This window comes from Vidua chalybeata, chromosome 1, assembly GCF_026979565.1.
Source record: "Vidua chalybeata isolate OUT-0048 chromosome 1, bVidCha1 merged haplotype, whole genome shotgun sequence".
NCBI classification, from domain to species: Eukaryota; Metazoa; Chordata; class Aves; order Passeriformes; family Viduidae; genus Vidua; species Vidua chalybeata.
Genome location: NC_071530.1, coordinates 139,267,981 through 139,282,444, shown reverse-complemented (window position 1 = coordinate 139,282,444; position 14,464 = coordinate 139,267,981). Strand labels below are relative to the sequence as shown.

General features: G+C 46.6%; 1 protein-coding gene across 2 annotated transcripts in view; it reads left to right on the top strand.

Moving 5' to 3' along the window:
* The window catches only part of SAMD12 (sterile alpha motif domain containing 12), a 201,903-nt gene extending 187,790 nt beyond the window's left edge, over window positions 1–14,113 (top strand). For both annotated transcript variants that reach the window (XM_053967449.1, XM_053967439.1), the window contains exon 5: window positions 13,746–14,113. In XM_053967449.1, the coding sequence (XP_053823424.1) occupies window positions 13,746–13,813 (68 nt within the window). In that variant the 3' untranslated portion in view covers window positions 13,814–14,113. The remainder of the gene's footprint in view (window positions 1–13,745) is intronic.
* The last annotated feature ends 351 nt before the right edge of the window (window positions 14,114–14,464 follow it).

Sequence of the window (14,464 nt, the reverse complement as noted above, 5' to 3'; positions counted from 1 at the left end):
AGAAATTTTAGTACTCTGGGGACATTGCAGGGTTATTTCTGCCTCTGTTTAAGTTTTAATCCAGAGCATGGAGGGTACTGTTATGCTGACTGATTTTGTCCACGTCCCTTAGGTTCCAGACTCAGCCTGGTTTTGGCAGCTCTTGGCAGGTAAAACTTTTGTCAGGAACATGAGAAATTGCGGGATTCAGGGCTCCCACTGTCTAATTGTACCTGGGGACAACAATTGCTTCTTTTACCCTGAGGCAGTATCTCTTCTGCCCTCCTCCACTTCCATGAGTTGTGCAGTATTACACAGGAGAAATTGGGCTTTCTTCATGCTTCCCCTCTGTCTCCATGTTACTAGTCCCATAACAAGCTGCCTCTTAATCTCAAAATATGAACCTTTTGGACAATGTTCTGCCAATCCCATGAGGGACTTGGCAACCAACAGGAAAACCAAGATTGTCTGGAATATTATCCAAACACGTCGGACCAAGGACCACCCTCAGCCTTCAGCATTTCTCTTGGGTCACCAGTCACACACCCCTCCCTGTTAAATTAAAACCACTCTAAAAACTGTGTGGTTTTAAGCACTAGCAGCAGGGCATTTATATGGGATATTCAGACTGATACTTCTCCATAGGCCAGTTTGGGACCTCCTGAGAGTAGGATATTGTCTCAAAATATTTCCTGAAAACCATCAAGAAGCATTGGTATCTAAACACATCAGTAACAGTTCTGCCATCTCTGCAAGCATTAGCTGTAAATCTGTTTTACCCTCTAGATGTTTCAGAGCTCATGGCTAGTGCTTTTACTCCAATTTCCTGTGCTTCCAATTATAGATTTGAAGCAGCAGCAGACCTCCACCAGAAACAGAAGGTGGGGTGGCCACATGCTTCCTCAGTGCCAGCCAAGGCACAGAGCTGCCGTAGGGAACCAGAAGCTGTGGCCATGCATCTCCATGGAAATAGGTCCTTGGGAAGATCAGAGCAATGCTGGGGGTTGCATTCTGCCATTCAGTTTGTTCTGAATGGTAGCACTGTAAAAATCAATATGGCACTTTTAAAATGGATTATGAGGCAGTTAAATGACAAGTCTCCAAAGAGGAGTTGCAAATGAAGGGGCATCCCATGGGAGTTTTTATAGAGGGAATATTCAGGAAGCTGTTCTTGGCTGTTTACCTAAGAGGTCACAACAGATAAGCAATTCAATGCGAGTTCCATGTGTGATGCTCTTGTTAAAGGAGCCAAAATGACCCTAGGATGTATAAATGGGAATATTGAGTGGTAGGGGAAATATATTAGCTCTATACATGACATTAATGAGACAAAACGAGTCTAGTTCAGCTGTCAACACTTAAAAATCATGTTGAAACACTGAGGAAGGTTAGGTGAAGAGCTGTAAGGCTGGTGGAAAGCATATCTTACAATGACCCAAAGGAGCACAGTCCATTTATATTATCCAAGAGGAATATAAGGGATGAATTGATCTATACGTATCTATACATGGAGAAGGAACACAGTACCAGAGACTGCTTAACCTAGCAGACAAAGGCAAATAAACCAGGAAGAGTGGAGCTAAAAAAAAAATACTGTTGAAAGTGAGGCACATTTTTCTCCTTAATGGTCTTGTAATTAACCACTGGAGGAGCTGACATGGGATATGGTAGGTTCTCCATCACCCCAAAAGATACTTAAATTAAGCATGGATATCTTTGTACATGATGTAGCTCATGTATCAGTATGGGAATTGCTGGGCAAAACTCCGTGGTCTGCATTATGCAGGGGGGTAGAGGAAACCACCATGGTGGTGCCTTCTGGCTGTGAAATCTATTAAACTATCAAAGTGATGACATCTGTATATCACATCCCAGCAGCATCCTGCCTATTTATGCAACACATGTTATGAAAAGACTCTTTTAAGGATATTTAGAGGGCTTTAAATATTTTATTAGAGTTTTTTTTTTTTTTTAATATACTCTACCTGTAAAACGAGGTAGATGAAATAAACCTTAAAAAATAATAAAAAATATCCTGAAATAGATTTTCTATACCCCCAAATCCCAGTGTTAAAGCCAATATCTCAGGATACTCTGGGCTTTCAATATGATGCTCCAAGGACTCAGGCCTTTATCGTGGTTTAAAGCTTCTATTTCACAGATTTATAGATGCTAAACTCAGGAGGGGATAATGTGAATATCTAATCTGACCTTGTACATAACAGAGGCCACAGGGCATCCCTTAATTGCTTCCAGGACACACTGAAGCCTTCCAGATTCTTCCTTCAGACCATAGCCAAGACACAGCCTTCCCCTCCACCCTCACGGACAAACTTCAGATCGTCTCACATCTCACCGCAGCATCCTTCCTTCTGCCCCTGACAAATTAAATCTTTCCTGGCACATGTCCATTCAAATTGCTGCTGCAAAGATCATTTGCCATTCCTATGTCTCCCTCCTGGCTCTCCCTTTTGCTTTTTCATCAACACATCTCCTGCTCCTCCTAGTCCCTACCTCTGCCTCTTCATCCCAGTTGGTATAAGCTCACTCCAACCTCTCATGGCCCCCTTTGCTACCTTTTTTTTCATATCCCTTCCTTTTTTCCTGAACAAACCTCATGTGGTGTAGCACCAATTCATGTGGAAGGACCCTAAGTCACATCAGTGCTGCTAAATGAGAAGATGCTCAGAGCATTCGCAGCCATCGGGGGACAGGGAATGGGGGCTGTGGTCAGTTCATTACACGTTGTCTCTGCCACTCCTTCCTCTTCAGGAGGACAGATCACACTCCTCCCCTTCTCCAGTGTAGGATAGTTCCCATGGGAGACAGTTCTCTACAAACTTCTCCAACATGAGTGCTTCCTGAGGGCTTCAGTTTTCCACAAACTGCTCTAGTGTGGCTCCCTCCCATGGGGTGCACTACTCCAGGACCAAACTGCTCCAATGTGGGTCCCTTGCAGGGCCACAAGTCCTGCCAGCAAACCTGCTCCAGGCTGGGCTTCTCTGTCCACAGTCTGCAGGTCCTGCCAGGAGCCTGCTCCAGCACGGGCTTCCCATGGGGTCACAGCCTCCTTTGGGCACCCACCTGGTCCAGTGTAGGGCCCCCATGGGCTGCAGAAGAAGCTCTGCTCTGGTGTCTGAAGCACCTCCTTTCCCTCCTTCCTCACTGACCCTGTTGTCTGCAGGGCACTTCTGCTCACATATTCTCACTCCTCTCCCCACTGCTGTTATTCTGAAGAGGTTTTTTTTCCCCTTCTTAAGTACATTATCACAGAGGCATTACTGACATTGCTGATGGCTTTGGCCTTGACTGTCCTGGAGCTGGCTAGCATTGACTCTGTCAGACATGGGGGAAGCTTCTGGCAGCTTCTCACAGAAGCCACCCCCTGTAGTGCCCCTGCTACCAAAACCCTGCCACTCAAAGCCAACACAGTTTATCAGTAACAGATTCTTGTCACTGGATTCTTGTGCAGGGACAAATCGTTCATGTGCATTATTAAATGTCTGTATATCATTCCAAGGCATACAAGAGTGTAGTACAGTTTGCATCTAGACAAAGCCTGTATTTTAATGCTCTTTGTCCTTCTGAAAGAATCCAGCTTGATAAACTTCAGTGCAGGAGACTGGCATCATGGGACCGTGGTCAGGGGAGAGCTGGGGCAAGGAACAGGAGGTGCCACAGCAGGAGAGCAGCCTGGAAAATTCAGATCATGGAGGAGCTCGTTCCAGACCTTGCTTTCTAGAGAAGAGCTCCTTGCCCTCTGTGTGTGAGTGGTGCTCTGCCTGGGGTAACATGTAAGTGAGGAGAAAGGATGCACAGGAGAATCTACTGGCTTCACTGCTTCTGCTCCATGAAAACTGACAAGCATCCTCTTTTACAAAGCCTCGGTGCACAGAGTTTTTTAAACTAATACTGTTCTAAACAACTGCACAAGGTTACCTTACTTTATGTTACAGCACATTTTAATCCTTCTGGAGCTGAACTGCATAAAATTGCCAAAAACTGATACGTCTCTGCTCAGTGCTGCCTATTGACACACAGGCACCTCTGGCCAAGCTGAGAGGAAAACATCTGTCAGTAGGTGTTAATGAGACCATCACATGTAGCAGGCAAGACCCAACCAGCTCAGCAAGATCTGACAGAATTCGTGTTCTCATCGGGTGATCACAGCTATCTATGGTTCCACTCAGCTGTCAGGGAATGACTCGCACGTATCCTTCCTCACACGGATATTTTATGAATTTTAGAGTTAGCAGGATGCAAATCTGCCCTTTGAGGATCATCTGGCAGAGTAGAGCTTTGGCCAGTACCTTGCAGTAGCTTCTGCAGGAAAACAAAGCAATATTAAAGAATGCCCTAAGTGTCCATCTCTCTGAGCCAGCACAGTTGAAGCCTGGGGGCAGGAAGCACTTTTCTAGCAGAGATGTGAAGTTAAATGACCCATTGTTTGTAACTAGTCCTGATGCCATGTTGTTTTTGCGGGAAGTCGTGGGCAGCTTCAGTCTTTATTCCTGCCAGCAGTCCTGAAGGAAACGCTGCTGTTGGAAAAGGTGCGTGGCAGGTTTTCAGGTTGTCAGGCAATGGCATCATGGCTTTAAACACTGGTGAGTTAAAGCAGAAGGGAGGGGGTGGGGGGAAAGGGAGAGAGGGAAAGCAGTAGTTCACTGAGAAAGTTTTCATTTAATTAGCTGATAATTTACATCTCACTGTACAAATCAGAGCTAAGCATATCTGTCCCAGCCAATGTATATGACTCACAGTTCGTCAAATAGATATTTTGGAAGTGAGAAGTTACAGAAATAAAAGTCATGAATTATCAGTTGTTCTTCTATTCTTGTGGACAGCATCTTTTATTACACATAAATTTCATTTATAGTCATTGCAAACAGGAAAAAATAGCTAAAGTCAAGTTTGCATGGATAGAAAAGTGACAAAACAAGAAACTGAATCTAAGGATGGATTTCACCCTGTTGTGTTAGAGGATCCACCTGACCAGCAGAAAATATCTGCAAAGTCTGTTTCCAGGCTCTGCTTGGGGATTCCCCATCCCAGTCTGCACCAGACAGCTGCAGTAATGATGCACATCCTAAAAGCTGCCATTTCTGTTGACCACCTGAGGAAGCTCAGATAGAGACTATGGTTTACTAAAGTTAATAAACCACTGATGAGCCCTACTTGCTAATGCTTCTTGAAGGCAAATTCATAGACAAGTCCCAAAAAATTTTAAGAATTTCCAATGAGAAAACCTGGTTTGATGCATGAGCCCTTCTCTGCAGTATGCTGAGATCCTGACATGCTTCCTACAAAGATAAAAGCAGCAAATGCCTCTTCACACACATTTAAAAGTCACATCACAGAATCTGAGCTAAACAGCCAAAAAAAAAAAAAAAGGCTCATTTTTAACATGAGGTCCATGAAAGGTTCACTGTGGGCATAACTCAGCCCTGTCCTGCTCTTGAGAGCCAATGTGGGCTTTTGCCATGGCTTGTTGGGAGGACACACATGGTTTGTCTGCAGAGGGTGGTAAGCTCATTTCTCAATGTTTCTTTAACATGTCAAGAAATGCCAAGGGTTTGCACGGTTGGAAAAAGAGCCCCATTGCAAAACATCTCAGATGAGACACCCCTTTCAAGGCAGCTCTTGCCCCATGTCTCTCTTCTAAAGATAGACCAAGCAGGAGGACTATGTTGTGTATTTTTTTTTTTTCCTCAGGAGTACAACTATGGAGTCAACAAACATATGGATATAAATTTAGCTGTTTAACTGACTCAACTGCTTAGAAATTTAACAAACAAATGTACATACCAGTAGGTATCTGGAAAACAGTGTTTTCTGTCTGAGACAGCAAAATGAACGGAGAGCAATATTCAAACACTGAAAGTTAGCAGACTAGGTACAAAAATATACCAGTTGCTAGGAGATGGCATTTAATCTGGAATTTTAGGCAGTAAGTAAAAATAAAGTTATAAGAAGAAATATTGTTTAGGGCAGAAATCAGGCCGAAGCAAGAGGCTGTTTATGAGAGGGAGCACAGCAACGATGCTGCCCAGGCACATGCTGTGGGGCTGGAGGTGAACAGGAGGGTTATTGACTTCACTGTGAGAACAAAAGCCCTGCCAGTGAAAGACAGCGAGGACAAAACTCTTTCCTGGTTGAAGTTGCTGGGAGATGTGCTACTAAAGTAAATAAGGGCTGTACTTCAACCTGCAAATATCACCTTTGCTTGTCATGGAAGTCCAACCAGAACCTAAAATGTTGTGAAACTGAACTCATTCCTCCAGTTGTGAAAAGTACAGAAGAAACACAACAAAGTTCATTGCTTGTGAAGCTGGGTCCCCAAACCAGATTCTGCTGGTTTCTTTCACCACCAAGAGCCCTACTTTCTTAATAGCATTAGAATTGATAAATGCTGGGTTTTAAGACTAGACTATCTTGTGAGACCATATGGGTTCAACAGCAAGGCCAGCACAGAATGACTGGGGCTGGCTGCTCCTTACAGCAGCCCAGTCCTTGGTGGGAATTGTCCAAGTGGGATTTTAGTCTTGCTGAAATATAGGGCAAAATTGCAATAGATCTCAAGAGGTCATTTTTCCTCCTCCCCCATACAGGTAAAGGGTTGTGTAATCTAGTCCAGCACAAGGTAATCACCTACACATATAGAGGACAATCCCTGCTTCTGGTTCCTATAAGTACATGCAGGTCTTAGAAGCACTGTTTGCCTTCAGCACCACCCATGGGTAATTTCCACCTCAGACATCCCTTTGACCAAGGCTGGTAAGCATTTGTACAAGATTTGGTCACAGTGATTACATTTATTAGTCAGATCAAACTATTGGGGTCCCAAGGCCAAGACAGAAATTCTGACTTTTTACTGCTTTGATATTACCTGTAATCATGATGCTGGAGCACTACTTGTTTAGACTTCCTTTGGATAGTGCTTGTCAAAGTGATTCATAATTTTCTCTGGGCAGCAGCCAAAGATCAGAGTCCATGCTGACATCTACAATCTGCCAGAAAGCTTTGATGTTGTCAACAGGGCTGTGGTGAAGCCTAAATAAACACTGGTCAAGGGGATATGTTCTCCTTGCTCAGAAATGCAAAGAACTGTCCTCTCTGCTGACCCAGCTTGTCTTCCAGAGGATAACTACTGACTGCAGACATTGCTGGCTGCTCCACTGGCCTCTGCAGAACAAGGTTTCTGGCAGAAAGGCAGTAATGTGTTGGCTGTTACATCAGTGCTGATGGTGGCACTGCCCCCCCTCTCTTCATGCAACCCAGAGAGCAGGGCTGGTGCCATCTGAATCTGCACCCTTGCCAGGGTTCTCTGCAGTGAGGAGGGGCTGGACAAGGACTGATTGGTTGTTGTTCAATCCCTCTGATTGATTCCACTGATTGGGTGGCAGAGTATCAGCCAATGAGGTTTGGCTGGATTTTTGTCATTACCTGTGGTTAAGAGCCCAACCACCACAGTCACTGACTGCATATCTTATATTTTATCATCTCTATATGACCCTGCTTAAGTGGGAGGGTTGGAGATGCCCTCCAGAGGTCCTTTTCAACCTCAGTCATTCTGTGATTCCCTGATTTTTATGCAAGCAATGATTGCTGAACTTACAGAGCTCACTGTAAGCTCAGTGTGAGACCTCACCTTTGGGAACCTGCTGTTGCACCCCTGTGAGAGGTCCAGCCTGTGCTGTAAGGCTTTCCAGTCGCACTGGGGAGACCTCCAGGAGGTACCTGGAGGATGCTTTGAGGAAGGATGATAATGGTGATGTACACCTAGTGCAGGAAAGCAGGCGCCCTTGCAGAAGCACAGGGATGCACTTGGGTCACAACAACCCCATGCAACACTCCAGGCTTGGGGCAGAGTGCCTGGAAAATTGCATGGTGGAAAAGGACCTGGAAGTGTTGGCCAACGGCAACTGAACATGTTCAATCACCATGTGCCTAGATGGCCAAGAAGGCAAATGGCCTATATCAGAAAGTGTGGCCAGCAGGACCAGGGCAGTAATTGTCCCTCTGTACTTTGCACTGGTGAGGCCACACCTGAAGTGCTGGTTTTTTGGGCCCCAGTTTTCGGCCCCTCACTTGACGAAGGGCATTGAGATGTTGGAATGTGTCCAGAGAAAGGCAACAGAGCTGGGGAAGGGTCTGGAGCACAAGTCTGATGAGAAGCAGCTGAGGGAGCTGGGGGTGTTTAGCCTGGAGAAAAGGAGGCTCAGGGGAGACCTTGTCACTCTCTACAACTCCCTGGAAGGAGGCTGTAGCCAGCTGGGGGTTGGTCTCTTGTCCTGGGTAATAAATGACAGAACAAGAGGAAATGGGCTCAGGTTTCACCAAGGGAGGTTTAGATTGGATACTGGGAAAAATGTCTTCACAGAAAGGGTAGCCAGGCACTGGAACAGGCTGCCCAGGGAAGTGATGGAGTCACCATCCCTGCAGGTATTTAAAAGATGTGTAGGTGTGGCACTTAGGGACATGGTTTAGTGGTGAACTTGGCAGTGCTGGGTTAGCAGTTGGACTTGATCTAAGAGGTCTTTTCCAACCTAAATGATTCTACAATTCCATGATGGCATGGCCACTCTGGGTTGCAGCCAGCTTTTTTTCCCAGAATGACTAGAACTGCTATTGCCTCTGCTGGCAGCAAGCACAGATTTATCAGTGGGTGATGGAGGCAGTAACCTTCATCCCTGCCATGTCAGGTGGAAGGGGCCAACTGCCCACACTGTCCATCTGTCCACACTGTGGTCTAGCCTGGGGCTCCCTTTCAGCCCAATGTGGGGTTTGAATGAAAAAGAGAAAGAAAGAGAAACATAAAAGAAGCATGTGGGAAGCGTTACGACTTTCCAGCTTATTTTTAAAAGAATGTGTTCCTGGGCTTTCAAGGGACAGCAGGAGGGTTTTGTCCCTACCAAGTGGGTCACAAAGTGAAAGAAAATCCCAGAGTATCCTTACTCCTCAGTTTGTATTTGTTTGCAGTTATTTCAACCTGGAATATTCTGCTAAAGCAAATCATATCCTGGGCTGCATTAGAAGCATGGCCAGCAGGTGATGGAGGAGCTGATGCTCCCCTTTTCTGCTCTTACAGGACCTCACCTGGAGTACTGCATCCAGCTCTGGGGCCTCAAGTAATGGAAAGGCATGGACCTATTGGAGCAGGTTCCAGAGGAGGGCCACAAAGATGAACAGAGGGATGGAACATCTCTCCTTTGAAGGCAGTCTGAGAGAGTTCATGCTATTCACCCTGGAGAAGAAGGCTCCAGGGAAGCCTTTTAGCAGTCTTCCAGTACCTAAAGGGGGTTCACAAGAAATAAAGAGACTTTTTACCAGGGCCTGTAGTGACAGAATAAGGTGTAATGGTTTTAAACTGAAAATTTGATAGATTTTTATTAGATATGTGGCGATTTGACTTGGGCTGGATCTCAGGTGCCCTCCGAAGCCAATCTATCACTCCCCTCCTCAGCTGGACAGGGGAGAAAAAATATAAAGACAGGCTTGTGGGTTGGAATAAGAACAGGGAAAGATCACTCAGCAATTACCACCACTGTCAAAACAGACTTAACTTGGGGAAATTTGTTGAATTTTTTACAAATCAAAGTATGAGCAGGATAATGAGAAGCAAACCTAATCTTAAAAACACTTTCCCCTACCACTTCCTCCTTCCCAGGCTTAACTTCATTCATTATTCTCAACTTTCTCCCCCACAGCAGTGCAGGGCATCAGGGAATGTGGGTTATGGTCAATTCAATTCATCAAGAGCTGTTTCTGCCTCTTCTTCCCCCTCAGGGAGAGTCCTTCCCACAAGAGTCCATAAACTTCTTCAACATGAGTCTTTCCCACAGGCTGCAGTTCTCCACAATCTTCTCCAGCTTGGGTCCCTTTCATGGGGTGCAGTCCATCAGGAATAGGCTGCTCCAATGTGGGTCCCTTGCAGGGTCCCAAGTCCTGTCAGCAAACCTGCTCTCCAGTGTGGGCTCCTCTCCATGGGTCCACAGTCCTGCCAGGAGCTGCTCCATGCAGGCTTCCCAGGGTATCACAGCCTCCTTGGGCATCCACCTGCTCCAGCCTGGGCTCCTCCATGGGCTGCAGGTGGATCTCTGCATCCCTGTGATCCTCCATGGGCTGCAGGTGGATCTCTGCATCCCTGTGATCCTCCATGGGCTGCAGGTAGATCTCTGCATCCCTGTGATCCTCCATGGGCTGCAGGTAGATCTCTGCATCCCTGTGATCCTCCATGGGCTGCAGGTGGATCTCTGCATCCCTGTGATCCTCCATGGGCTGCAGGGCACAGTTGCCTCACCACGGGCTGCACCACGGGCTGCAGGGGAATCTCTGCTACATCACCTGGAGCACCTCCTGCCCCTCCTTCCTTACTGACCTGGGTGTCTGCAGGGCTGTTTCTCTCACACATTCTCATCCAATCTTCTCTGGCTGCAATTACTTCCATGCAATAACTCTTTTGTTTCCCTTCTAAAATATATTATCACAGAGGCATTGCTACCACAGCTGATGGGGTCAGCCTTGGCCAGCGGCAGATCCATCCAGGAGCTGGCTGGGATCAGCTCTGCTGGGCATGGGAGAGCTTCCAGCAGCTTCTCACACAAGCCCTCTAGTAGCCCCTGCTACCAGAGTCTTGCCATGCAAACCCAATACTGATATTAGAAGAAATTCTTTACTGTGAGGCTGGTCACAATATAACTGGTTTCCCAGAGAAGTTGTGGGTGCCCCATCCCTGGAAATGTTTCAGGTCAATTTGGATGGGGTTTTGAGCTTCTGAGCAACCAGATCAAGATGTCCCTGCCCATGGCAGGGGGCTGGACTAGCCATTTGTTGAAGGTCCCTTCCAGCCATTCTGTGGTTCCATGATTTGGCCATGTTTTGATTTGGGGGCACTTCGCAAACCTTTAAGTTAGCAACACAGCTCCTGAGAGGTATGGGAAGAGACTTATCTTTCTGTTCTGATATCTAGAAAATAAGTAACTACTTGGTGAGGTAAGTACCCTCCAAACCCAGAGACTGGTACACAGGCCAGTCAATGAAACCAGCAGCCACAGGGCTTCTTGCTCCCTTGGTGAACAGCAGCCTCCAAGCATTAGAAGGATGTTTGTCTGCCTTCAGCAAAGCTCACCCCCCACATGCACGGACTATGGGCTGGTGGGGCCTGCTGGTCTCTGCTACCATTGATACACAGAGCCTGATACAGTCTGGTGCCCTGTGCGAGCTTAGCAAAGCCAGAGTAAGCACTGCTATTCCAATGGAAGCTGAGGAAGAAGTAAAAGCACAAGGCAGTGCCAGAGTCCAATACAGCACCGTGTGAATTTAAAGAAATATGAAAGGGGGATAGAATTTGTTACCACTTTCCCTTGAGTTTCCTATTTCTCTTCTTTTAAAATTGAATGTTGAGGAGATGTGTTAAGTTTGAGGGTCCTGCTGTAAACCCAAACTGTAACTGGATGTGCATGGGGGAGGGAGGGGACAGAGGGAGAGGTTGGTGTGCTTTTCACGTGGGGAAAAGAAGAGAACCCAGAGCAAAGTATTTCTGAGGTCTACTCAAGGCTCAGTGAAGATCCAAACACCACCTTCCTAACTGGTTTAAAGCCACATGAGCCAGCTGTGCACACCCTGAAGAGACCAAGGTCATGCCAGTGAATAGAAGTGACTGCTAAAGGTTCCCTTTCTGTTCATTGAATCCAGGGGAGAGCCGAGCTGAGCTGAGCTGAGCTGAGCTGAGCTGAGCTGGGCTCAGCCCAGTGAAGCCAAGCCCAGCCCAAGGATTCTCCACTTCCCTGGCTGAGCTTGAGGAGCCTTCTTATTTCCTCAGCAGCTTCTTTGGGTTTATACTCACCACCTACCTATGGAAATGGGGATGGAGACTCACACCCACTTACTCTGTGCAGCAGAGCAGGCTGTGTGGAGAAGATGGATTACTTTCATCTTGGTGATTGTGTTTTACCTTTTGATGCCCTGGATGTTTATTCCTTTATCGTGTATTAATTATTGGCATTCTCTAGGCTTCCTTCTGTCCTAATCTGATTTAAAACAGACATTTGCATTTGAAAAGTAGCTAACATGTATAGCAAATCCTTTCCCTTGGTTTGCTATTAATGCAGCCAGCTTTGATGTATTATATTAATGCTGTTTGCCAGGGGTGAAATCAGCACACCACCTATGGAGAGGCACTTCCTTGGTGAACCTACTGCTTTTACCCCCAGGCAAAGCATCTACCTACCCTGGTGAAAAACCTGGGTGCTGACTGCAGCAGCATGGTCACACACCTGCTCCTCTCCCTGCTGCCTTCCACCTGGTTTTGGGAGGCTCAGAGTCTCTGCACTGTGCTCATGATGACCTAACCTGAGGACCTGCCACATCCATGGCAATGGAGGAAGCGAGAGCTAAATGCACGACAGGGCACCAAACCAGCAGCTGAGGGTTGTGCAGGGAATGAGGCAGGCAAATGCAGGGGAATTCCTGGCCAGAAGAGGACTGGGTGAGATCAGGACTTACCTGGTGGTGCTACTGAGGGTTGTACACACTGAGGCTGAAATGCATGTGTACTTCAAAATGATCCAACTTTTATGTAGCAATATCTCAGCCAGTTGAGGACTAAACTAAATCAATCCTCTGGTGAGTTCAGTACCAGTATTTCCTTCATTTCCTTTTTTTCATTTTTTTTTTTATTTTACAGTATCACTTACATAATGTAAGGCTTTTGGGAAGTTTTCCTAAACCTGACCGATCTGTTTGAGCTGGTGCAAAGGGCATATGGAGCTGCTGCTGTAACCCCCTCAGGCTGGGTTAACTGTACTGGTGAGTGATGGGCACAGGACAGGTGACCAAAGGAGCAGTGACCAGCCTGCTCATGTGACAGTAGGAGAGGTGGCTCAAGTCACCAGCCTCAATCCACCATGGCTGCTTATGCAGGTTTTCCCTCTGCTCTGCTGAGGTCTGACAGCCAAACTGCCTGGAGCAGCCTTTCCTCACCCTGCTCTGGCATGATATTCCAGATCAGCTGTGACTCCTTGAATGGGAGGGTTTGCTCACCTGGCTCCTGCTATCAGGGCTGGGTGAGAAGCTGTATTTCTGTGCGGCAGAGCTGGGGAGGGGATGGGCTTTGGCAAGAAGCAGTGCCAAGCAGCAGGGTCTGGAAACCAGGCTCTCCCAGAACAGCATGTCTCATCATGGCATTAGTTGAATAGAGACAGTTCAAAGTAAACTTTCTTCTTAAATGCTCACATAGAGTTTTGCACCATGTTGACTTGGTTTGAAAAGCATTTTAGTTAAATTACTACAACTTCTGCCTCTGGACAAAACTTAAAGGGTTTCCAGAGCTCATTTACCAAAGGGGTTGGAAAAGTTATTTCAAGTTAACAGCCTACATTACAGTAGTAGTTATTTGAACAGGTGGGGACTGGGGGAAGTAGGGACATTAGCCAAATCATGAATCATGAGCTAATCAGATTGCCACCCATGTTTGCACCAAAAGAAAAGCCATGCACGAAAATACACACATCACCAGCTACAGAACTGACTCAGCAAGGACCCAAACTTTTTTGGGGTCTATTGGGGTAAATGGTTAAACTTTGATTTGGTAGGGGCAGGAGCTCTCTCTGGAAGTCACCAGGGAGCCTGTCTCCCCTCTGACAACTCTGAGGATGTGGGACTTTTTTATACTGTTTGCTTCCCACTGCATTTCTGCTCCATCCAAGCAGGGAGAAGTTTGGGGGCTTGCACTCTTTAACTCTTTCTGCCTGCCCTTGGATTTGCAGCTCTTTCCACAGATGAGGAGGGAAAGCAATTTCAGATATCCCAGGAGAGCACCTCAGGACATCCATAGCCTCTACCTCCTGCAGGGAAGATCCTCTCTCTGGTGCAGTAGGATGTATTTGGCTGTCCAGGAAGAAGTGGGTCACAGAGCTGTTTGCTGACCCATCCAAAACCCAGACAAAGGACTGTGCAGAACCATGCCATGGCCTAGCTATGCTGGGAAGCAAGGGCTGCAGCAGCTCTGCATTGGCTCTGCACTGGGGTGGGGGTTCATCTTCTCCTGGAGCACAGTCACTGAGAAGTCCCTAGAAAAATAAATGGAGATTTAACTGGATTTAGAATAAAGTAAAATAAAACTACGCTATTGAAACTCTGTTGATGTTAGTGAAATTCCTTGTGTCTTACACCAGCGGGCAGAAAAATCAGATCTAAAGTGCTGAGGATGCTGGCAGATACTTTCTTGTTTGTGTGTGCAGTGGAGAAAAGTGCTTGTTTGGTGCTGATTGCAGACTATGGAATAAGAGCAATTTCTCATCCCACCTCCACAGAAGCTATTTAAATAGTTCTACACCCACTTTGAAAGATGCTCAGTTAGAAAGGAGTAAATCTGGAAGTTATTACTCCTCAAAGAAAGAAACGCCAATAAACAGGCTCTGCTAAGGCTGCCGGTGCTCTGGGGATAGCAGCCGCCCAGGAGCCTTCCCTCCGCCAGGCTGCCTTT